At 31.7% G+C, this 27111-nt stretch overlaps 1 protein-coding gene across 2 annotated transcripts; it reads right to left on the bottom strand.

The window, feature by feature from the left end:
• Positions 1 to 866: 866 nt before the first annotated feature.
• On the bottom strand, positions 867 to 27048 carry LOC107471199 (uncharacterized). 2 transcript variants are annotated; one of them, XM_021134348.2, is made up of 5 exons: positions 26826 to 27047; positions 26433 to 26482; positions 23788 to 23911; positions 23514 to 23621; positions 867 to 1604 (listed from the first exon to the last, which is right to left on the bottom strand). In XM_021134348.2, the coding sequence occupies exons 1-5, from the start codon at positions 27007 to 27009 to the stop codon at positions 946 to 948; spliced, it is 1125 nt and encodes a 374-aa protein (XP_020990007.2). In that variant the 5' UTR covers positions 27010 to 27047; the 3' UTR covers positions 867 to 945. The 2 variants fall into 2 exon arrangements, with proteins under 2 accessions (XP_020990007.2, XP_015946129.3); XM_016090643.3 differs by lacking the exon at positions 867 to 1604 and adding an exon at positions 21406 to 22168 and having other exon boundaries at positions 26826 to 27048.
• Positions 27049 to 27111: the final 63 nt, after the last annotated feature.

Below are 27111 nucleotides of genomic sequence, written 5' to 3'. Positions count from 1 at the left end.
AATCATAAAATTAATCAAAATGACATATACCTTACCTTATATTTTAATTAAAAGACATTGAATGAAAAAAAAATAAAACAGGGCTACCAGTACAGAATACAATTATAATATGTATATATTAAATATCAGTAATTAAATTAGTTATATCTATAAAATATATATTTAAAAAACTTAAGTAATATATATTAATATACAAATATATAGTAATTGTTTTATAATATTTACATAATATATTTTTGATTGCTAGTATATTATATAAGACAAAGCTATTTTTTTCAAAAAGGATAAAGTATTAAATTTGTCCAATGTTTGGGTATAATTCTGTTTTAGTCTTTAAGGTTTAAAGTATTCTATTTGAATCCAAAAAAGTTTTATTTAGCATTAATTTAGTTCTACAATGAGTTCAAATTTGAATAATTAACGGAATCTCCTACATAACAACAGTACAAGAACAAAATTGATAATTTGGAGAACAAATACAAGCTCCAGAGACAAAAAATCAACCGTTGATACATTAATATATAAACGGTTGATTTTGTGCCTCTGGAGCTTGTACTTGATGTATCAACGATTGATTTTGTGTCTCTGGAGCTTATATTTGTTCTCCAGATTATTAATTTTGTTCTTGTACTGTTGTTATGTTCCGTTATTTATTTAAGTTTGACCTCACTGTGGGACTAAATTAATACTAAATGAAACTTTATAAAATTCAAATAGAACACTTTAAACTTTAAGGATCAAAATAGAATTACGTCCAAACATAGGACCAATTTAGTACTTTACCCGTTCAAAAATAACAGGTAAAGTAGCGCATTCACGGATTCTAACCGATTAAGTCCCGCATCAAAGAGTTATGCAAATAGTAATAATAAAAAAGTAGTTAATAACGCAACCTCTTATTATTATAAAAATCCATAATAAGTTAATAACAAATTGAAGTTGTTATTATGACTCTGAAAAACCATGTGGAGCATGGGTAGTGGAGAATTTGAAGAAGAGAAGATGGTTGTAAGGCTTTTCCGGCGTGACAATAGTTGACGGAAAATTGGGATGGTTGACGGAGTCAGGGAACGCTTGAGTCTCCAAACACAACGCCGATCGTGGCTGATACACAAACCCGTCTTTCCCCTTCTCATTCTTCACATAATTCGCAGTGTAGAATTGCAAACCCGGTTGATTCGTCGCAATCTTCATCACTCTCCCTGACCTCTTATCCGTCACAATAGCCGCAACCTTAACCTCGTTGTCGTCATTCTTATTCTTATCAAGAACATAATTTACGTTATAGCCATTGGTCTTGGTTAATTGGTCAATCCTAGAGCCAACAACTTGTGGTTTAAGAAAATCATATGGGGTTCCTTTTACGGACGAGAAGTTTCCGAAGGGAATGAGCTGGTCGTTGAGCGGTGTGAATTTGGATCCGAAGATTTGAACAACTTGATTAAGGATGTTGCCGCTGTTGTGGTTTCCTAGGTTCCAATATGCATGGTTAACGAGGTTCAATGGTGTTGCTTTGTTTAAGGCTTTTGCTTTCATGACTATGCTCAAACTCCCTTCTTCACTTAGGATGTAGCTCACTGTTACCAATAGGTCACCCGGAAATCCTGAAACACAAATTTTCAATATTTTAATTTGAAATTTTATTAACGCAGTTATTCATGGCTATTAAGATATTTTTTTTTTTAAACTAAAGATGAGAGATTCGAACTCACAATCTCTTGAGTGAGTATAAAAAAACTATATCATTTGAATTATAACTCATTTAACAAGATATTCTAATATACTATGTTAAATAATTTAGTTAAATATTATCAAATTTTCTAACCGTCTCAGCGGCCATTTTTATATAAAAAGTAAAATAGTCAAATATTATAGAATTATATTAGAATTTATTATTTTTAATTATTATTTTTAGTTATTAATTTAATATTTTTTAATAATTCAATAATATATTTTAATTTAAATTTTTAAATATTAATAATTAATTAATAGTAAAAAATAATATATTCTAATAAATCTTTTAAGTTTTTTCTTTTATTAATAGTGTTATATATTTTGCATAAAAATTTATATAAAAATTCTCGTACAAGTTTAAATATTGTATTGACACGCATTTTATGATCTATTTAAGGGAAACATATTCAGTTTATTTTTTATAAATTATCGATTAGTTTTTTTCTTAATTATATCTTGGTTTAATTGAACCATTATACTTTTTAATTATTGAACCAATTATATGACACGTTTCGATATTTAAATTTATATTCTTGCATGAAGACGACTTTAACTATTTTCATGGAAGATTTGTTACCGTGTTAAGCTCTCTTAATTAAATTAATTTGACTCTACACTAAGATAAAAACTGAGAAAAACCTTTTGAGGTTTGTATATAGTGTTTATTTAGGTGTCATTATTTTAATAATTTCTTTTTATTTTTAGTGTGTTTAGTAAATTTTTAATAGTAAAAATAAAAACACTAGAAAAATAAAAAATATCTTTTTTTTGAAAAATTGTAATTTACATCTTTTTTTTAAATATTTTTTTAAAAAAAGATATTTTTTATATAATAAATAAACAAAAATATTTTTATATTATTATATCTAAACATAATTAATAAATAAAAAAATATTTTTATATGAGATATTTAAACATAAAATTATTTTACTTTGTTAAAAGATATTATAAAAAAATCAAAATTAAAAAAAAATCACCCAAACGAACTCTTAATATGACAAAGCACACAAGTGATAATTTGTTAGAGGTTTCAAGGATTTATCATGAGATATAAATTGTTATATACCGTGTTGGACTCTCACGTTAGTTAAAAAATAGGAGCATATAAGTAATACGCTGCATTTTTATAAAATTTAAAATTTTATTTTATAAAATATGGACAAGTAAATAACCTTAATAAAAATGGTTACAATAGTTATAAAAAATTTTAGTTGAAAATTTTAACCTTTACATGCTTTGTGTATTTTTCACACACAAATTTTTAATAATTACTTTCAAGAATATTTTTAGAACAAGTCAAATTTGTATATTTTCACTTTAAAATAAATGGTTAGTTCTCATATATCAGATATACTATAACTAATAATAACGTTTTGAATGAATAATATTAAAATAATATTTTGAACCAAACAAGCGACTTATATTTTGGAGAAACTAAAATTGTGGACTGAAAAAATAACACACATCATATATAGGAAAGAAAGAATAATAATATATCCCATTAAATAATTAATTTGAATGAAGTGACATGATGATGAGATTTGATTATTGTGTAGATATGGATCGTTGGAGATGGATGGGATGAAGATGAGCAAATGAGTGCATCAAAAGGATCATTATTCATTCCTTTTTCTCATTTCCCTCCAAAGAAATTCCGAAAAGATTGCTACTTCCATTTTACACCAGCAATGACCGCTCCTCCTAAATTCATGAATTTGCACTCTTGCGAGGTTGGTACAATAATACTCCATTATTCACAGGTAGAAATTCATGTGGAATCGGCTTCATGTAAAATTGATAATTGAGAGTTATTAGATGATTTAACTGATTTTACTAAATTTTCATCTAACGACTCTCAACTATTAACTTCACGTGAAGTCAACTGCACCTGAATTTTCATCTTTATTCACATTTTTTTGGCGTGCGTGTGTATAAAATAGTTAATTGGATAATTATTTTGTGGGTGCGTAAAAGATAAATTCAAAAGTTATATTTGTTGGTTATTGACATTTTATTTTTCCCCATATTTATGCACAATTTTAACAATTTTGGAACAAAGCAATTAGTTAGACTACATATAAATTTTTCTTTATTTGATGAACAAATTATTAATGTTTTAAGTACATTATTATTATATTCTAAAAATAGATTAATGTGTTACGTTGCAGAATTGGCTTCCAAGAAGAGTTCTAAGTGCTTGGCGTATAGCTGGAATAGTTCATGCCTTAGAAGGATGGAATGTTCACGAATGTGGATACACCATACTTAGTATTAAAAAAGTGTGGCAAGCAAGTTTATTCCATGGTTTTCAACCTCTCAAGATTCCCCACTCACCATGATCAACACTACTACTCTATTATATTACGCCTTGAATAATTCATCGAAAAAACCTGAGAAATTCAGAGAATCAATTCGCAAGGAGATCAAGGGAGGAGAATTTAGATGTTTCTGGATTTCATCATGTATTATTGGAATAAGCAATAATATTATTAGTTGTTTACATACATATGTATGGTTTGTTGCGTTGTAATTAAATAATATCCAAAAATATTAAACTTCAAAATCATCTCTAAAATATATCGATTCTTCGCCATTTTGTAATTTAATATGTTGTCTTTGATTTGCAGCATTAATTAAAAACAAAAAAGGGTGGAAAAAGAGAAATTTAAGATTAGTTGTCAAGATGGAAAGCCATACAACATATAATATCACTAAGAACTTGCTCATTTTCCTATTAATGTTATATTCAGACTGATTATAATTACAATAATAATAATGGGCTATAGAGAAGGATATAACTAGCAAAAGAAGAACATTGAAGTAAGGAAGAAGGACAAATTGGTCAATGTAAAATGTGCGTGGCTTTCAGACTTATTCATCAGTTGTAATAGGCTGTGGCCTTTTTATATACCTGTGTCTGGATTCCAAGTATATTTTTGAGTTATATTACGGGTAAATTGAATTTAGGTCGAAAATTATATTTTATAATAGTAATAATTTTATATTATTATATAATTTTATTTTTGTTTTAAAATAATTTAGTTTGATATAAATATTATATTTTATTAATTTATTACATAAAATTTATAAAATTATATATCGAATTGACTCAATTTAATAACCTAATTTATTTTTATTTTATGATTCAATTTAACTTTTTAAAATGCATCTAATAAAATATTATAATCAAATTTAAATCTTAACAAAATTCGACCTGACTTGGCCCTTATAAATACCACTACACAATTGTATCTACATTTTAATACTAATATATTAATAATTACAGTAATTTATTATTTTATTTATTAAATGTGTAAAAAATAATAATTGTGATATTAATCAAAATAATAAAAGCTTATATTTGAACCAAAAAAACTTGAAAAAAATAGAAATAAAGAGCGATACTAAGCTATATATATTATAATTGGTTAGTTAAAGTGGAGGGGAAGACTCATGTAAAAATGTCCAAAACAAGTTTTTTTAAGTTGCTGACGTGTATCGGTTAATGAAATCTGTCTTTAAACTAGGTACTTTAATCTTTGGTTCGATCTGTCTGATTTAAATAAATCGATCCTAATTATTTTTTTTTATTTTTTTTTTAAACTAAAGATGAGAGATTCGAACTCACAATCTCTTGAGTGAGTATAAAAAAACTATATCATTTGAATTATAACTCATTTAACAAGATATTCTAATATACTATGTTAAATAATTTAGTTAAATATTATCAAATTTTCTAACCGTCTCAGCGGCCATTTTTATATAAAAAGTAAAATAGTCAAATATTATAGAATTATATTAGAATTTATTATTTTTAATTATTATTTTTAGTTATTAATTTAATATTTTTTAATAATTCAATAATATATTTTAATTTAAATTTTTAAATATTAATAATTAATTAATAGTAAAAAATAATATATTCTAATAAATCTTTTAAGTTTTTTCTTTTATTAATAGTGTTATATATTTTGCATAAAAATTTATATAAAAATTCTCGTACAAGTTTAAATATTGTATTGACACGCATTTTATGATCTATTTAAGGGAAACATATTCAGTTTATTTTTTATAAATTATCGATTAGTTTTTTTCTTAATTATATCTTGGTTTAATTGAACCATTATACTTTTTAATTATTGAACCAATTATATGACACGTTTCGATATTTAAATTTATATTCTTGCATGAAGACGACTTTAACTATTTTCATGGAAGATTTGTTACCGTGTTAAGCTCTCTTAATTAAATTAATTTGACTCTACACTAAGATAAAAACTGAGAAAAACCTTTTGAGGTTTGTATATAGTGTTTATTTAGGTGTCATTATTTTAATAATTTCTTTTTATTTTTAGTGTGTTTAGTAAATTTTTTTATTCAATCATGTAGTGGTGAATCTTACTTTACAAATGAGAGCAACGTTGCTTGTATATATATATATACTGTAAAAAAAATTAATTTTAACAGTTGATTTTAATTAATATATAATATATTTTATTTTTTTATTGTTTTTGGAACAAAATAGTACATTGCATGCAATTATTGTACCACATGAAAGTATCTGCCAGTAATCATTTTCCGGTACAGCTGTGAAAATGTCTGTTTTTTTTTTATTGTCAGATTTTTTTATGGATTTTTCTTTTGGCTTCCTTCCTTTAATATAAGAGAAATTTTACGTGAACATAGTGAAAGTAATTTTATGAATAATCAACTTAATTTAGCCAATTTTCTATTTTTTTCATTAAAAATATTGATCTTCTAGCATTTTTTTAACTAAAACTATTCATCAATCATCATATAATTTTAAGATTTAATTCTAAGATATCTTGATGACCTAAATCCAATAATTTTTTAGTTAGAATATAAGATGTTTATTATTTTAATAACTAATTTATCATTTTTATTATACACGTTTAACTAATAAATAAAAAAATTAATATGCTAGTTATATATATAATGCAACTATACATGGGGTTGGTTGTCAACTAACTATTTTATGGAGTAACAGAGCACGTGATGACAAGAAAAGTAAGCTAGCGACAAAGCTAATAAGTGTGACAAGTGGTAACTATACAGTACAAATGTTAGCTATCACATGTTTGTGTTTGTGTTTTGTCACAGTCCAAATTATTTTGCTATCAACAGATGAATATAATACAGTTCGATTCATCATTGGGCTTCTCCAATTTAGAGAGAAAAAATACAACAATGAATTATCAATTAAAAAATCAACGATTTAAATATTTTATAATAATTTAGTATATGTGGTAACTACTCCTTTAAAAATAATTATGCATGTTGTGTTTATAGTTCATTAACTCTAAATTTAATCATTCTTTTCCATCAAGAGAATAGTTTAGATATTTTAGTTTATTAAAAGCAAAACAATCTCAAACTTTTATTGAGAATTATTAGAGATATAATCTTTTATTTTATTTTTTTATAAATTTAAACTTTTAAAAGAAATAGGATTATGACATAGTATTAAAATTTTGTTTCAAAAATTTAGAATTTAATTTTTGTATTAGTGAATCTAAAAAAAATAACATAAAACAAATAAAAAAAATTCTAAACAAAATATCAAACAAACTTAAAAGAAAATTTTTTTAAGAGAATACTTAAATATATAATCATTCATGTTATTCTTTGGCTCTCCTAACTTAATAATTTTTACAGGAGATGAAAGGAAGAAGAGAGAGAAATCTTTAGGACTGTTGTTTTAGTGAAAACATACTTTCACTGCTATTTATATTAATAAAATAAAAAATATTAAAAAAATAAGACATATTTTCACAAACAAGCATAAATATATAATTAACTACTAAATTAATTATTTGTATAAATACATATTAAAATAATATAAAAATATTAAAAATATGTATGGTAATATATATATATATAAGTTAGTAGTTAAATTTTTACGTAAAGATAATATTTTTGTTGATAATTAAAGAAATAATTTATTAAAACAATAGGCTTACAGTGTATGCCTCGGGAGAATCATATCCAAGAAGAATGTCTCCCAACTTTCCTAAAACAAACAACATTGCAGGAAAAGAAAAATAATGAAGTTAGTGAAAGGCTTTTGAAAAAATAACGAAGCAACACATAGAAACCTGGAAGATTTAATTATAGTTCTTTTGAAGATGAAAAGTGAAAACTAACACACACACACTGAAGAGAGATTGAAGCATATGTACCATATTTGTCCGGGAGTACTAAGGAAACAAGTGTGGCACCCCAGTTAGTGACCTTCAAAGTAAGGTCACCCTTCTTTAATTCAAAGACCCTAATTTGGTCTTTCTCCTTCTTGATGATAGATCCATTAACAAACCCAGAAGCAGCTAACCATACAACATATAATATCACTAAGAACTTGCTCATTTTCCTATTAATGTTATATTCAGACTGATTATAATTACAATAATAATAATGGGCTATAGAGAAGGATATAACTAGCAAAAGAAGAACATTGAAGTAAGGAAGAAGGACAAATTGGTCAATGTAAAATGTGCGTGGCTTTCAGACTTATTCATCAGTTGTAATAGGCTGTGGCCTTTTTATATACCTGTGTCTGGATTCCAAGTATATTTTTGAGTTATATTACGGGTAAATTGAATTTAGGTCGAAAATTATATTTTATAATAGTAATAATTTTATATTATTATATAATTTTATTTTTGTTTTAAAATAATTTAGTTTGATATAAATATTATATTTTATTAATTTATTACATAAAATTTATAAAATTATATATCGAATTGACTCAATTTAATAACCTAATTTATTTTTATTTTATGATTCAATTTAACTTTTTAAAATGCATCTAATAAAATATTATAATCAAATTTAAATCTTAACAAAATTCGACCTGACTTGGCCCTTATAAATACCACTACACAATTGTATCTACATTTTAATACTAATATATTAATAATTACAGTAATTTATTATTTTATTTATTAAATGTGTAAAAAATAATAATTGTGATATTAATCAAAATAATAAAAGCTTATATTTGAACCAAAAAAACTTGAAAAAAATAGAAATAAAGAGCGATACTAAGCTATATATATTATAATTGGTTAGTTAAAGTGGAGGGGAAGACTCATGTAAAAATGTCCAAAACAAGTTTTTTTAAGTTGCTGACGTGTATCGGTTAATGAAATCTGTCTTTAAACTAGGTACTTTAATCTTTGGTTCGATCTGTCTGATTTAAATAAATCGATCCTAATTATTTTTTTTTTCATTAAATCTATGATACTACGTTGTTTTACCGACCTCTTCTCCTCCCTCAACATTACTGTCACAGCAGCTCTCATCTCTCACTGTGCATCTGTGTCGCATTACTCTCGAACTCAAGTTCTCTCCCTCTTTCGGCATCGGTCTCTCTCACTGTCTCCAACAAGCTCGTCGTCGCTCTCCTACGATCTCCGGTCTCGCGCTCCTTCCCTGTCCTCGTCATCGCTGGCGGCAATAGCAGCAGCTCCCGGGACTGGACGCCGTCATCGCTCCCTATCTTGTCACTGCCTCGCAGTCAGTCTCACGCTGTCGTTGCGCCCGTCGTCGCCGGAGACAGAAGCAGCAGGTCCCGGGACTTCATCCTCGTCTTCAGCAACTCTCGCCATCAGCTTCCTCCCCGTCGTCGGCTTCCTTCGCACAACCTGGTCCCAATTTGGTGAGTTTCAACAAATTTTCCTGTTCTTCCATTTTCTATTTTGTTGCTGTCTTTGATTGTTTTGCTGAAAATATCAATTAATAAGTCTCTTTGTTGCTCAAAATAATCACATTGATTATGAACCTTGAATAATTTATTGATGAAAATTCACTAAGCTAGTTTTTTTGTTGACGAAAAATCATTGAAATAAATTTGTTATTGATCTGAATTTTGAATTTATTGTTGTTCTACTCAAATAATTACTTAGCTATATCTTTTCATCACTGAAAATAATCACCGAGTTGAATTTGTTAAATAATTTGTTGATAAAAATTCACTGAGCAAGTTTTTTTTTGTTGCTGAAAAATCATTTTGTATGAATTTGGTATTGATAACATTCACTGAATTTTGAATGTGTTGCTGTTCTACTCAAATAATTACTTAGCTAAATCCTTTTGTTGCTGAGTTGAATTTTAGAAAAATGATCTTGCACTGGACAATCTAGCACAAAAAGTTCAAGAATCCCTCTCCCTTAAAAGAAGGTATAAATTTTGGGAAACCCAACATGTCGGACAGTTCAAGGATGTAAGGGACACCAGTTTGCCTGAAGGCCCTATTGAAGCTCCAACTCCCTTGTCAGAGGTCAAACAAGACCCCTTGCTTCAACTGATGAATGATGCTCTCATTGTAGCAAAACAGAAGGACTACAGTGTCACCAATGCATTGGATGTCATGCAGAATGAAATCTTTTTGAAAGAACTGAAATTTGGACTAGGTGATGGGAAGCTTCATTATTATCTTTACAACTACTGGATAAGGAATGGGTTGAAGCCATCAGAACTTGGCCTTGAGCTTCTATAGCTTAAAGTTTTCAGAAAATTTATTGCAATTTATGGATTTTGAATTACAATAGTTTTACTGATAGACTTTGTATCGTGGTTGTACATGATGCTAGACTTTAAATTTTGCCTGACCATCTGAAGAAAACAAACCTGTTAGACACTGAATTTTCATGGTTATGAATTTCATACTGAGTTATGTCTTTGTGAGCGGCAGGGACCTATCTGCTTCAGTTCATGCCTCTCATCTCCATCTATATTTATTTCCATGCCTTTGCTCAACTGATTCATTTTCTTTAACTTTTCAATTGTCATGACAGGTTTATTGTCTTATTTGGCTATGAATATTTTCATAACAGCTTTAGGTGTATGCAAATATTTCTTGTATTTTACATCAAGTCTCATTAATTTTGATAACAAAAAAAAAGTAAGGCCGATGACTAAGTATCAAAAGAAAAGGATTTGTTTTACTTAAGGAAAAGAAAGTGTTAAAGTAAAGTAATCATACCCAAACAACCAGTATGTACCTTTCCCTTACTACTTCTTCAATGCCTAGTGCATTTCCTGATCACTTTCAATTTTAAGAAATCAACATAGTAAAAGTCACTTTGTGTCAGTCAACTTCAAGTAAATAAAGCAATTATAATTAAACTTATTTTCCAAGGCCATTTTACTTGAATACTCTAGAGCTTTTTATTTAGAATACAATTATCTATAGTTAGTTCAATAATCACTCTTGCTTTCATCTTGCGCGTGTAAAGGTGCAAAGCTTCTTTCCTGCAAACAAAAGAACATACAAAAAGGTTAAGATGAAGTCCAATGCAGTGATTGAAATAATATTTAGCTCATTCACCAGATAAGTGGATTCAAAATGAAGAAGCACTAATTGATAAATAAATTTTGTTACATAATTCAGATTGTGAGACTATTCCTGTTACACTCGTGAATCATTTTTTTTTGCTTTAATACTTCAAAACCAAAATATCATAACATGTCACAAATTAAGCACAAAAAAATTGATGATGGAATAAATCAGAGGTACAAGTTTAGAAATACAAACTAGAAACAAAGTGCTACTCAATGCTTTCCTACAGTTAAAGAATATAGGAACTGCAACCAATCTTCTTCATGCACTACATCATGATAGACACAAGTTTATAACAACAAGGGAGCACCATCTTCCATCTTACACCAACTTGATGGTAAAATATTAACTTTTTTCTCACTAACCACCAATGCCTGCCGTGGTTCCATTTCATCTGTTCTTACCACCACTAAGGCCTGCTCTGTTTCCATTTCCTTAGCTCTTTCCACCATAATAGCCGGTGGTTTCTTTTCCTTTTTCTTTTTCTACTTGGTTCAATTATAATAACAACATTAGTACTGGTCTTTTTTAAAAGAACCAACTAAAAAAAAAAATATAATTAAAATAAAGATATTAAAATGAGTCAATGCAACACCAAATCATATGGATTGCTGCAAGTTTTTCTTTAATATCTACATTGCATATACAAAAACTTCAAGATACAAATATGCATGTCAACAATAAATTCAAATTCAACAATGGCATAAGATTAGTTGTTTACAACAGCTCACTAATTTTGTAATTCAAATTCAATGGCATAAGAGGCACATACACTGAGCCATTTTGTTTAATCATCCTTAACTTTATTTGAAAACAATACAAATAAGTGCTTCTTCATCAACAACACCCACAATCATCTCATCATCATTATCATTAATCACTAAAACTAATCAGCACTCTCAATAACATTCTTGCTATAACAATGGTTCCAATCTTCTTCATCATCATTTCTTGGTCTTCAATTACCACACTCCATCAAGGTCAGAAGACACACACACTAAATAAAATCACAGAAGACTACCGAAAGGAAGAGCCGTGAAGAGGCTGACGAACGAGCTGCAACTAAGACCAGCGAAGATGCTTCTGCAGCGGCGATGAAGACCGAGCTGGAGGCGGCGTCGTTCAGGCTACAACGAGGGAAGGCAACGGTTCTACTTTATCCCTCAGATGCGGGAAGACGACGATTTTGTGGTGAAATTGTGAGAGAGAGAGAGAGACGGTGGCAGTAAGAGCGGAGGAGCATGCCGGTGAGGGAAAAACCATGAAAAAATTGGTTATAACCAAATAAAAAAAACCGTTAAAGGTGGACCGTATTTTAATTTGACCAATGCTACATGTCAAACATTAATTGGTAGAATTAATATATCTTTAAAAAAAGTTGTTTATTGTGTCTTTATGTGAGTGGCGCCCAAAGTAAAGGGGGAACACCTTTATTATAGATAGTAGAGTACTTATAAGTTATAACTAAAAACACTTAACATCAATACACTTTACATCTCACTATGCTCATCATTGTTGGTCAAGAATGCCAAGATCACTTGGTGAAAGAGAAGGTTCCAATTAGATTCGCCACTATCGCCGGTGAATTCATGGGAATTGAGACAAAGCAATCAATGTCAATTCTTGACTTTTTGCATCAATGGACGCCTCATTCAAACACAGAGTCATTGGCTATCAATTTGCATACCAAGTGTGGGACAGAATTCACATATACTTTGCTTCACAAACAAAAGTACGAACTTCAATTGAAAATCATCAAGAAAGTTTGTTTTGCATCAGAGTATCTTCTTAAGATCAAGAAGCTCGTTGATCACTAGCAGTTATAGGCGCACCTCTCTCTAATTCAGAACGCACCAATGTGATTCTTGATGGGTTGAGTGAAGAATATCATTCTTTTATCACAATAATGATCACTGCAAATAAATGACCCACCATACATCATTTTTGACCTTTTAATGGCTCAAGAAGAAATAGTTGAGAGATTCAAGAAGCCATATGCATCCGTAGTACAAGTTCACCTCTCACAAGCTTCATTATTCTTTTGCAAATGGAAACTTTCTTGGAAGAGCACAAGCTAAGGGATGAATAGACCACAATGTTAAATTTGTGGCAAACTTAACCATGTCGCAAGCTATTGTTATTTCATGTTTAATTAAGCATACAATCATGCACAGAAAAACACCATACCCCTGCCACTTTCATGCATAATGCTCTTTCACCACCACCTTCCTTTCACAATCCACGTGCTATGGTTGCCACCCTGTCATTAGTAGCCGATCAATCCTGATATTGTAGACAAAAGAGCCACTCATCACTATACACTAAACCCAAATAATCTTCAACAATCCTATGACTATACTGGACATGAACATGTATATGTTGGTAATGGCTCAGGTATGTATATTCAACGTGTTGGTAATTCTCTATTACATTGTTCTTGCATTCCTAGAAAATATGAATTGTATAGTTTGTGCGTGTTGTTTCTCTCAATTACTCAGAATTTAGTAAGTGTCTCTCATTTGCAAAGGACAATCATGTATACTTCTCATTTTGGCTTGATTTTTGTTTCGTAAAATTATAAGATACCAAGACGGTGTTTCTCCGAGGAAAAGTTGAAAAGCGCATGTATAAATTTAAGAAAGTTAATATTTCCAAAATTGTATCTATCCATATTAGGCTTGTTGTGACAAATGTGTCATGGGATATGTAATATAGGAAATTTGGACATTCCTCCTTACAAATTGCAAAATCCATTCTTAATAAAGTGGCTTACCTACTAATTCTATTTTTAAAGATTCTAATTGTTCTCAATATTGTCAATTTTGCTGCATGACCAAATCACATAGATGACCATATACTCTATCTTATTTCATTGTGCTCCTAATAAGTTTGTTTAGCATCTTTAGTTGTTTGTGTTTCCTAAAAATCAGACCTTATAGTCAATATAAATTGGAATTGAGATCTCAACCATGCATTTTCTTAGGTTAATATAATGAATAAAATGTTTATAAATTCTTGCATGCTTCTAGAAAACTGACTATATCCATAGACGTGGTGTTTCATGAAGATAATTATGCATATCCTTCTACCTAATTCTGTAGCTCCTAATACCACTAGTGATGTCAATACTCATGCAACCCAATCTAAACCTCAACAATATTTTTATACATGATCATGATTCTTTATCTATTAATACAGAAGCACCTCTTCCTTCAACCTTACCAACTATTCCTCTAACTACAAAGAACCAACACCATATATATGAGAACTCATTCTAAAACAGGTTTCTTGAAGTCTAAGGCTTTTCAAGCTATCACAAACTTTTTCAATTGGATAATTCTCACCAATTGCCAAAATATTCCAACTTACACTAAAAATTCCTCATTGGAAAGAGGCAATGTGGAAGAATACAAAGCACTTCTCTATCATAAAACTTGGATATTGGTGGAATTTCCTTCAAATGAGAAAGTTGTGAGCTGCAAATGGATTTTTACAGTAAAAAAAATGTTCAAAGACAAGTTGTTAGGCATAAAGCCAGACTTGTTGCTCGTGGTTTCACTCAAACAGTTAGAGTGGACTTCGACCAAGTCTTCTCTCCAATGATTAAACTTGTTACCATCAGGATTATACTCCAATTGGCATTTCTTAATGTGACTTTGCATGAAATTATGATAAGACCAGCAATAGCAAACCAGCTGATCTTTATTGATACATAGGGATGGCCAATTAGCACTCTCTAGAAGGTTCTACACAATTGGAACTACCAAATTAGGAGGAGAGATTCTCTCCAACTTCTAACAAAATTCATAACAGAAAATACACTCCCCTAAACTAACTATAACCTAGCTATTTATAGGCAGTGAGTAATAGAATCTAACAACCTATCAGGCAGTTGGACATGCAACTAATTCCTAAAACTAATTGTTACTTAACCGCTACTTACCTCTCCTTTTGTAACAAAACCCAAACCTATTAGTAGTAGGCACTTCTATCAATACTTCTCCCTTGCACAACCATCTTGTGCTCAAGGTGGAACATCGAAAAGGTGGTCCGCGATGTCACCGCTCGCTCCCAGCTGTCCTCACAAGGAGAGAGACCCACCCAGCACACCAAATACTCCAAAGCCTCGTCCTTTGCGGTTCGCAATGGCACGATCTGAGACGGATGCATCACCAGCTAACCATCCTCAGCCAGCCTCGGTGGAAGTGTCTATACCTACTGCTGCGGTAGAACGGCCTTTATCAACTTGCTAACATGGAAGACCGGGTGGAGTCTGCACCCTTGAGGCAATGCTAACCTGCATGCCACTACCCCTATCTTCTCAACCACTTCAAACGGTCCATAGTGAAAAGGGCTTAGCATCCGATAAGGTTGCATTTTCAAATAAACCCAATACCCAGGCTTGAACTCCACATCCCTTTGATGCCCATCTGCAGCTTGTTTCATCCGCTGCTTAGTCTGCACCAAGTACGTCTTTAACTCTGCCAATACCGCATCCCTGGCTATGTCAACACTGCCACCTCCTCAACATGCGATGGAAATGTCTCTCCATGGAAAAGAACGGGTGCTGGAACACCATAAAGTGCCTGAAATGGAGTTGTTTGGGATGAGGTATTAGGAGGTATTAAACCAAAACTCCACCCACGGTAATCACTCCAACCATTTCTTTGGGTAGCCCCTCACAAAGCATCGCAAATAAGTCTCGAAACAGCAATTCACCACTTTGGTTTGGCCATCGGTTTGAGAATGAAATGTCGTGCTATACTTCAACTTTGTCCCTACGGCTTAGAATAGTTCGGACTAAAACTTACTCATGAACACCCTATGCCTATTCGATATGATTGACTTGGGAAACTTGTATAGTTTAACCACCTCCTTAATAAAGGCTAGGGCCACCTCCTTGGATAAAAATGGATGAGCTAGGGGGATGAAGTGAGCGTATTTAGTTAACTGATCGACCACTACCAGGATAGTGTCCATGCCTTTAGATTTTGGCAATGCCGCCACTAAATGTATGGTAACGTGCTCCCAAACTCTCTCCGAAACTGGTAGGGGTTGCAACAGCTTTGCCGGTTTCATCGCGGCATGCTTGTTTTGCTGGAACGTGTGGTAGCCCACAACATAATCTTTGATCCGCTATCTCATGCCGCACAAATGAATCGCTGCTGCTAGCCGCTTATAGGTTTGAAAGAAGTCTGAATGTCCTCCTGCCCCACTATCAAGGGACTAATCCGGCAAAAGTGATATCTGAAAAGAATTTGCGAGCAACACTGCTTTCCCTTGATAAAACAGCCGACAGTAGGGAATACCCCGGATAGTCATCCAGCCCCTACTGCAGGGCGACTACGATATTTTGTAGCTCTTGGTCGCGAGCCACCTCCTCTTCGACCATTTTCTAGAGGTTCATATGTACTACCGAGATTGCCCTTACCATCATTTGTCGTGACAATGTATCTGCTGCCTTATTCTCAAGGCCTGGCCGGTATCGGATCTCAAAATCCAAGCCTAACAATTTAGTGGTCCACTTCAAGTAAGCTGGGTCCATGAGTTACTGGTCCGCGAGGAATTTCAGACTCCGTTGATTTGTGAGAACAATAAAATGGTGACCCAACAAGTAATGCCGCCACTTTTGGACAGCAAAGACAATGGCCATCAATATGCAGATTTTTGTCGAGCCCTTGGAGATAGTGCTTGCCTTAGGAATGCTATCGGTCTGTATTGCTGGGACAGCACCACACCCAATCCCTCACTCGATGCATCAGTTTCCAATACAAAGTCTCGATTGAAATCTAGGACTACTAGAATTGGTAGGTCTGCCATTAGCCTCTTCAATCTCTCAAAAGCCTCTTGAGCCTTGTCATTCCATTCAAATGTATTAAGCTTTGTCAACTCCATCAACGGCTTGGCAATCACCCCATATTCTTGCACAAAATGCCTATGATAGCCGGTAAGGCCCAAGAACCCCCGTAAATCCTGCTAGTCCGTAGGCGTCGGCTACTCTAGTATCGTTGTGGTTTTGTTAGGATCAACCGAGACCTCTTGCGCCGAGACAATGTGACCTAAATATTCCACCGACCTCACTATAAATGTGCATTTTTTCTCATTCAACACCAGCTGGTTCTCTATTAAAATCTTGAAGACTTGTTAGAGGTGAAAGGCATGGCTCGCCATATCCTGACTATAGATGAGAATATCATCGAAAAAGACTAAGACAAATTTCCACAATAGAGGCTTAAGAATGTCATTCATCAAGGTTTGGAAGGAGCTAGGAGCGTTGGTCAAGCCGAAGGGCATGATTAGGAACTCATAATGGCCATCATGAGTGCTAAAGGTAGTCTTGTGGATGTCTTGATCCCTCATTCGAATTTGGTGGTACCTCGATTTCAAGTCCAGTTTAAAGAAAACTGCAGCTCCTGCCAATTCATCGAGTAGCTCATCAATAACAGGGATAGAAAATTTATCCAGCACCATAATACCATTTAACTCTCTATAATCGACACAAAATATCCAACTGCCGTCATTTTTCTTCACCAACAATATCGGGCTAGCATAGGGCTAGAGCTTGGCCGAATTATCCCTGAGGCCAGCATTTCTCGCACCATTTGTTCAATTACTGATTTCTGATGGTGCGGGTAACGATAAGGTCTTATATTCGGGGTTGCAGCTCCTCTCTCAGTGGAATGGCATGATCATGGCAACGGTGTGGTGGCAAGCCTGGTAATGTCTGAAACACCTTAGCATGAGAAGTTAACACCAATTGTATCACCTGCGGCACCTACAAAATAGCGGCCACTTGCAAAGTCATGGACCATAGCTGGACCATAAATCCCTCTCCCCCTTCTTGAATGGTCAAAACTGCAGATTGAAGGTACATGCCTCGATAGCACAGCTCTGGGTCTCCCTGCGAAGTAACCATGTTGTCCCTATTCCGAAATCAAAGGCATGATTTTTGATGTTTGTGATGACGTCTCCCAACTTATCTAGCCACGCCAACTCCAGGACAAACTCAGCTTTGTCAGTTGGGAAGATGAATAAGTCTTCCTTGATCGCCAATTCCTTGAATTGGAGAGTGACGCCCATACACCTTCCTTGTCCCTCTTTATTGCTGTTGTCCGCTACCTTGACCTGGAACTTAGGGGTGTTGTCAATCCTTTGGCCCAACTCGATGACGATTTTCGGTGTCGCAAAGTTGTCCGAAGCTCCACAATCTAGAGAATGCATACACGATGGCCATTTATCTCTGCCCAAGCTTTGATTGACTTGTGATGTCCACTCAAGGTCATAACTTTGAGTTCCGATTGTCCCTGCTCTCCTGTTTCTGGAACCGCCTCATGATGTAACCAATCCGCTTCAAAGTCTGGCTCCATGATTAAAAGCTTGAACTCTCTATTCTTACAAATGTGATCTGCGGTGTACGGTTCATCACAGAGGAAGCATTCCCCCTGGCGCGCTTTGCCCTATACTTCTCGTTGCTAAGATGTCTCAATCCGCACCATCGCAAAGGATCCTTCGTCAACTCCGCGTCGTTGCTTGCCCAGAGTTGGATGCTGTAGCAGGGTGCACTGCTTTGGTGGCAGTTAAATTAGCAATGACGAAGTTGGGAGCCAGTGGTTTACTGTGTCCTAATGCTCCCACAAGGCAACATTTCAGTTTTCTACCTTTTGTGCCAGTTCCATTAACTCGTCAACTGACAGGTATGGGAACAGTTTACATTCTTCCCCCACTTCCGGTTTCAGCCCATTCAGGAAGAGTCCATTATCCATTCCGGTGCAATTCCATGAAGGGGTCACGCGTGAAGCCCAAACTAATCAATGTAGTCTTATACCGAGTTTGTCTGTTTCAACTTCAGCAGCGCCTGATATGGACTCTGCAGTCGTTCCGATTGAAAATGTCGTAGCAGCGCTGCACTGAGGAACCGCCACTGCAGCACCAGTGGTATCGCCTCCCACCACCTGAACCACGTGAACGCCCTTCCTTCCATTGCGAAGGTGGCAAACATGAGCCATTCCTCCTTGGCACTGAGTGCAGCAAGAAGAATTGCTCCATGCATTCAATCCAACCCACTGCGTCATCTTCGTAGAAGATCGAAAGTTCCATCTTTTGCCATTGCTCTGGCGCGTCGTGGCTTCTAGCCAACAAGCCTGCAGCTAGGTGCAATCCCAGTAAACACGCTCGTTCCAATTAGGTGCGCGATTTTCGAACGAATCCATTCAGAAATCGAAGCGCTGCAGCGTCTCTTGCATCGATCGGAACATCTCCTCCATGCGTGACTCGATTGTGTCAAATCGTGTCTTCATTTTCCTTGACTCGATTGCACCTTTCAGCATCAGGATCCTCAAGCTCTGATACCAGTTCATAGGACCAGCAATAGAAGAACGGTTGAGCTTTATTGATGCACAGGGATAGCCAATTAGCACTCCCTAAAAGGTTCTACACAGTTGGAACTACCAACATAGGGGGAGAAATTCTCTCCAACTTCTAACAGAATTCATAACAGAAAAATACACTCCTCTAAACTAACTATAACCTAGCTATTTAACCACTACTTACCTCTCCTTTTGTAACAGCTGAAACTTATTAGTAGTAGGCGCCTCTCTATCAGATTATGTATATGTCTAAACCACCAGTTTCGCTCATGTCAATTCTCAATTAGTTTGTAAATTTAATAAAGCTATATATGGCCCTAAACAAGGCCCAAGGACATAGTAACTAACTATTATTACTGCAGCACTAAAAGAATTTGATTTAATTGCACAAAGTAGACCCATCTTTGTTTACAAGATTCACTCCTAATTCTATTATGTACATTTTAATCTATATTGATGATATGCTGATTACAAGTGATAATAAGAATGAAATTGATAGCATTATGAAGAAATTACACTCTACCTTTCTTCTCAAAGAATTAGATTATTTAAAATTTTTTTCTTAGAATAGAAGCCATAACATACTCTGACACTTTAATTTCTTTAAATCAAAATAAGTATATTAAAAAAATATTAATTAAAGCTGGAATGCATAAAGCTAAGCATGTAATTACTCCAATGGTTAGTTCTTTTAGATTAATTGCTAATGCAGGTGCTCCATTTGAAGACCCCATACTATTTCACTCAATAGTGGAGGAGGGTTTACAATATGAGACCATCACTCGTCTATATTTTTCTTTCTGAGTGAACAATCTAAGTCAATTCATGGTGAACTCAAGACAATATTATTGGATAGCAGCCAAGAGAGTTTTGAGATATCTGGCAGGAACTAGTAATCTTACATTTGTAATTCTATAAATCTAATAATCTACATTTAACTACCTTTTCATATTCGAATTGGACTACAGACATAAATGATCGACGATCAAGTTTAGGTCAAGTCTACTTTGGTTTAAATTTAATTGTCTTGAAAATGTGTCAAACAACCAACTGTAAGTAGAAGCTTGATAAAATTAATATGGACTGAAATATTTTTATATAAATTGTATCAGCCTTACAAGATTCTACTTATTGTGTTATGTGATAATATCTCAACTATTCCTTTTACATATAATCCCATTTTTCATGACAGAATTGGTGGTAATAACTCATGTCCTGGATTCGGAGCAGATGGCAGACATTCTCATCATTAAGTCCTTTTTAAAACCGCTGCTAAATGGTAAATGAATAACAACACCACACTTAGTTGCCGCATCAACCACCGTTATTTTACAAACTGCGACAGGTATTTACAATCGCTGCAAAACTACCAGCACTGTCTGCCGTTTTTGTTGTAGTGTATAAGAACCTTTATTATAAATAGCAGAATATTTATAACTCTAAACAGTTAATATCAAATACACTTTATATTCGGTTTTACTTCCATTCTCTCTTTCTCTCCTTTTCCCTGAAAAGTTCTTAGGCGACTCTAGTGTTTATTGAACACTAGAGTATATCATACAAGACCGTAGTGTATCCTATGCTCCAATAATAGCATATCAAAAAAGTCTAACATTAGTGTACCATAGCATACTGCGTATCCATTTTCTCATGGCATAATCATGTAATTATACGTGAAACATAATGAAAGTGAATTATAATCTAATTAATTTTAGTTACTACAATGCTTTAGAGAATAATATATAGCTGAAGTGGCAGAGTCAGGGATTCTAACCGATGGAGTCCCGCATCAAAGAGTTATGCAAGTAGTAAAATTAACGGTCATGTTTGAAAAATAATAAAGTAAAATTATTTTATTTAACTAAATATTTATAATTTTATATATGTAATATTCATAATTACACATTTATTATTTTTAATATTACTCAATTATTTTAACAATAATTTATTTTAGATTAATTTTTTATTATCTTTTAAATATTCTTGAATAAACAGATGCATGCATGCTAATACACTCATAATAACCAAACTGAAGTACTTATTAGTTATTAAGACCGTTAAAAACCATGTGGAGCATGGGTAGTGGAGAATTTGAAGAAGAGAAGATGGTTGTAAGGCTTTTCCGGCGTGACAATAGTTGACGGAAAATTGGGATGGTTGACGGAGTCAGGGAACGCTTGAGTCTCCAAACACAACGCCGATCGTGGCTGATACACAAACCCGTCTTTCCCCTTCTCATTCTTCACATAATTCGCAGTGTAGAATTGCAAACCCGGTTGATTCGTCGCAATCTTCATCACTCTCCCTGACCTCTTATCCGTCACAATAGCCGCAACCTTAACCTCGTTGTCGTCATTCTTATTCTTATCAAGAACATAATTTACGTTATAGCCATTGGTCTTGGTTAATTGGTCAATCCTAGAGCCAACAACTTGTGGTTTAAGAAAATCATATGGGGTTCCTTTTACGGACGAGAAGTTTCCGAAGGGAATGAGCTGGTCGTTGAGCGGTGTGAATTTGGATCCGAAGATTTGAACAACTTGATTAAGGATGTTGCCGCTGTTGTGGTTTCCTAGGTTCCAATATGCATGGTTAACGAGGTTCAATGGTGTTGCTTTGTTTAAGGCTTTTGCTTTCATGACTATGCTCAAACTCCCTTCTTCACTTAGGATGTAGTTCACTGTTACCAATAGGTCACCCGGAAATCCTGAAACACAAATTTTCAATATTTTAATTTGAAATTTTATTAACGCAGTTATTCATGGCTATTAAGATATATTTTTTTTTTAAACTAAAGATGAGAGATTCGAACTCACAATCTCTTGAGTGAGTATAAAAAAACTATATCATTTGAATTATAACTCATTTAACAAGATATTCTAATATACTATGTTAAATAATTTAGTTAAATATTATCAAATTTTCTAACCGTCTCAGCGGCCATTTTTATATAAAAAGTAAAATAGTCAAATATTATAGAATTATATTAGAATTTATTATTTTTAATTATTATTTTTAGTTATTAATTTAATATTTTTTAATAATTCAATAATATATTTTAATTTAAATTTTTAAATATTAATAATTAATTAATAGTAAAAAATAATATATTCTAATAAATCTTTTAAGTTTTTTCTTTTATTAATAGTGTTATATATTTTGCATAAAAATTTATATAAAAATTCTCGTACAAGTTTAAATATTGTATTGACACGCATTTTATGATCTATTTAAGGGAAACATATTCAGTTTATTTTTTATAAATTATCGATTAGTTTTTTTCTTAATTATATCTTGGTTTAATTGAACCATTATACTTTTTAATTATTGAACCAATTATATGACACGTTTCGATATTTAAATTTATATTCTTGCATGAAGACGACTTTAACTATTTTCATGGAAGATTTGTTACCGTGTTAAGCTCTCTTAATTAAATTAATTTGACTCTACACTAAGATAAAAACTGAGAAAAACCTTTTGAGGTTTGTATATAGTGTTTATTTAGGTGTCATTATTTTAATAATTTCTTTTTATTTTTAGTGTGTTTAGTAAATTTTTAATAGTAAAAATAAAAACACTAGAAAAATAAAAAATATCTTTTTTTTGAAAAATTGTAATTTACATCTTTTTTTTAAATATTTTTTTAAAAAAAGATATTTTTTATATAATAAATAAACAAAAATATTTTTATATTATTATATCTAAACATAATTAATAAATAAAAAATATTTTTGTATAAAATATCCAAACATAAAATTACTTTTACTTTTTCATAAAAATAAAAAAAATAATTCAAAAAAATATTTTTTTAAAAGTTCATCCAAACAAACCCATACTCTTTTTGCCTTCCTGATCAAAATGTTCTGCACTAGTCAGTAGTCACCAATTAAATGGGACAAAAACTATTAAACATGTATAATAAAAAATAACATAATTTAAATTTTATATTAGCGTGGGATCAAATTAATTAAAATATGGGAACACAGTGTGTGTATATATAGTTAATGAAATTCACCAATTAGAAATCATGACAACGTCTCAAACTTTACCTTCTTCACCATCAAAACTGTTGTAGCTGAATTTGATTTTGGGTCTGTCACCATCTCTTTGATACTTTACCACTTTCCAAAGCACATCACTAAATCCTCTAGGTCCGCCTAAGTTGAGGACAAGCAAAATTATGAGATAATCTTTCTATGTGACATGTTTATTCATCAGATCTTTGTTTGCACCCATCACGGAAATCAATTAAATTAGAACTATATGTGTTTATTTAGGAAAATTAATTAGACACATATAGTACTAGTATTAGTATATATTTACCATGAAGTGTATTGTTTCCTTCATTAGCAATTAACTTGTAATGGATTCCATTTAATGTAAACTGAGCTCCTCCGATTCTGTTAGCGACCCTGCCAACGGTAGCTCCAAAATATTGTGTATCATTCTGCAAATTAAAATAGCTAACAATTTTTGCATTAATATTGTCGATCCGGATAATTAATCACCACAGACAATGTTGTCCTTATAAAAATGAAATCAAATTCTTCAAGTTGACATTGTTTATGGTTTGGTTCCTCAAATTGTCTTCACTTAATATGCAAACTCATTGAGACCACATATATGCATAGAGTTTCGATCTTGAGTCTATATGTAAATTGTTTTATGATAAAAGAAAAAAATTAGACGGTTAAGCAAACTAAGTGTCTTTTGAAATTAAAAAAGTCTAAATATTAAAGGGTGGAAATTGAGCTAAAATTTGACTAAATTTTTATCTAACAATTCTCAGGTATCAACTTCATGTAAATGTAAAGTCGACTTCATATGAGTTCTCACCATATTAAAGTATATAACTTCAAAAGTTATGATGAGTAAAGAAGACAACTTCAGAAGCAGTATGCTACTCAGAACTTCAGAAGCAACATAGTACCCCTTCAGAATTTTTTTGTTAACACACCCACACTCACGGTGAAATTACAATGTTGAAGAAACAACACGTTTAAACGTTTTATAACCAAGACTTTCTTTTAAATTTAAAAAAAAAATTCACAATCTGCAAAATATCAAACTCAAATAAAATAAAATACACTTTTCGTGACGTATGAAATGGGCCGAAAGAAATGGTGTTTTTTTTCGCAATTGCGAAATTGCAGTTCAGCCCAGAGAAAGGTTGCCTGAGAAAAAGGTGTACCCCATATTTCTATCATTCACTTGTCTGGCCCTTTTTGAGGAAATTTATCATTTATTTTATCCCTATTCTTCGATCATCCTATATTTTTAAAACTTAATTCCTAGATATATTGATGGCCTAAATCCAAGATCTTTTAGTTAAAATATAAGATTTTTTTATTACTAAAGATAGGAAAACTCACATCCGCGTCTTCTTAGATAAATATGGGGAGACTATGCTATTTGAGCTATTATTCATTGGTTAGAATATAAAATATTATTATTTTTATTTATTTATTTATTTATTATTATTATTATTATTATTATTATTATTATTATTATTATACACGTTTAACTAATAAATAAAAAATATATTATTATTTTTATACTATTATTACACATATTGAGTATACATGGTACAAGACAAAAGCATGAAAATTAAATATTGTACATCTGAGATATGTAATACCTTTAAAAAAAATATATTCTAAGTGCATATCTGAAATATATATATTTTAAGCGTTACACATCTCGAGTATATAATAATAATAATAATAATAAGTGTAAACACTAAATACACTCAGTAATAATACTGTAAAAATATAATACACTTAATAATACACCAGGGCAATTTTATGGTGTTTTTTGTTTGGTGTCTAACTTTTGTCTAAATTATCTTTAATAGTAACTTTAAAATATTTAAAATTTTTTAACTTTTATATTTTTAAATTTAGAATTAATTATTTTATCTATTTTAGTAATTAAATAATACCTTTTAGTCACCATAACAAACACCAATATACAATTACACATATTAACAAAGAAAATATTTATTTTATTTATAAATTAAAATAATCCAGAGTAACAGAACATGTGAGAAGAAGAGTAAGCTGGCGACAAAGCTAAGTGACAAAATAATAGTAAACTACAGTCCAGATCTTATTATTAGCTATCACATGCTTGTCACAGTCCAAATTGGGCTTCTCATACTTAGAGAGTAAAATATAACATTGAATTATCAATTAAAAAATCAATGATTTTCATATTTCATAATAATTAAATGGATCCTCTTAGAGAAACAATTGACTATTTGTACAATGTGTATAATAGGTTAGAGTTATAAAATGAACATCCTTCATATTATCTAAAATAACCATCCGAGTACTAAGGATAATAAACATCTTTCCAAAAGATTAAACTGATTTTGGAATTCACCAAGGATCAAATTCATAACCTTTCAGATTTAGTACTCTAATACCATGTCATGATACCACTCATTCCAAAAGCTTCAGCTGATAAAAAAATGTAACACTAATAGTTATATCTCTAATACTCCATAAACCTCCATTGTACACATTGTACAAATATTCCATTGGTTTCTCATACTTTCCCTAATTGAATTTGTGGTTACTCCTTAAAAAAATATGCATGTTGTGTTTATTTTATTAAATCTAATTTTTTTCCATTATTCGAATAGTTTAGATCTTTTAGTTTATTAAAAGCAAAAATCTCAAATTTTTATTGAGAACTTTCCTCCCTCCTAGCTTGATAATTTTCCCAGAAAATGAAAGGAAGAAGGCAGAGAAATCTTTAGGCGTGTTCTTTTTGTGAAAGCTGAAACATGCTTTCATTGTTACTTATATTCATTATGAAATAATAATAAACAAATAAAATTTTATTTATACTGTTTTTGGTTTTAATTTATATATCTTTTCAGAAATCAAACAACAGACATTATAACCGAAGAAACAATTTAATCATATATTAAAAAAAAAATAGACTTATATTAATGGACTTACAGTGTATGCCGTGGGAGAGTCATATCCAAGAACAATGTCTCCCAACTTTCCTGAAACAAACAACATTACAGGAAAAGAAAAATGAAGTGTTAGTGAAAAGCATTTGAAAGAATAATGAAGCACAATACATATAGAAACCCAGAAGATTTAATTATTTTGGTTGCCCCGTGAAATCTTCGGTCTGACAGGTCAAAAATTAATTAATTGCGAATCTGAAGTCAATTTAAAAGTCTGTAATAAATTACTGCTTGTACAAAATAAGATTCAAACTCCCAACACTTATTTAAGTCGAAGAGTTGATCATTTGACCAACCCAAATTGATTCCAAAAGATTTAATTATAATAGTTCTTTTGAAGATTAAAAATAAGACACACACAAATATAGAAGCATACCGTATTTGTCAGGAAGTAATAAGGAAATAAGTGTGGCACCCCAGTTGGTGACCTTCAAAGTAAGGTCACCCTTCTTTAATTCAAAGACCCTAATTTGGTCTTTCTCCTTCTTGATGATAGATCCATTAACAAACCCAGAAGCAGCTAAACATACAACATATAATATCACTAAGAACTTGCTCATTTTCCTACTAATGTTATATTCAGAGCGATAATTATAGTAATGGGCTATATATATATATATATAGAGGGATATAGCTAGCAAAAGAAGCACATTGAAGTAAAG

This window comes from Arachis duranensis, chromosome 10 (genome assembly GCF_000817695.3).
Source record: "Arachis duranensis cultivar V14167 chromosome 10, aradu.V14167.gnm2.J7QH, whole genome shotgun sequence".
NCBI lineage: Eukaryota > Viridiplantae > Streptophyta > Magnoliopsida > Fabales > Fabaceae > Arachis > Arachis duranensis.
The sequence above is the reverse complement of the archived record's forward strand: the minus strand, read 5'-3'. Positions and strand labels throughout refer to the sequence as shown.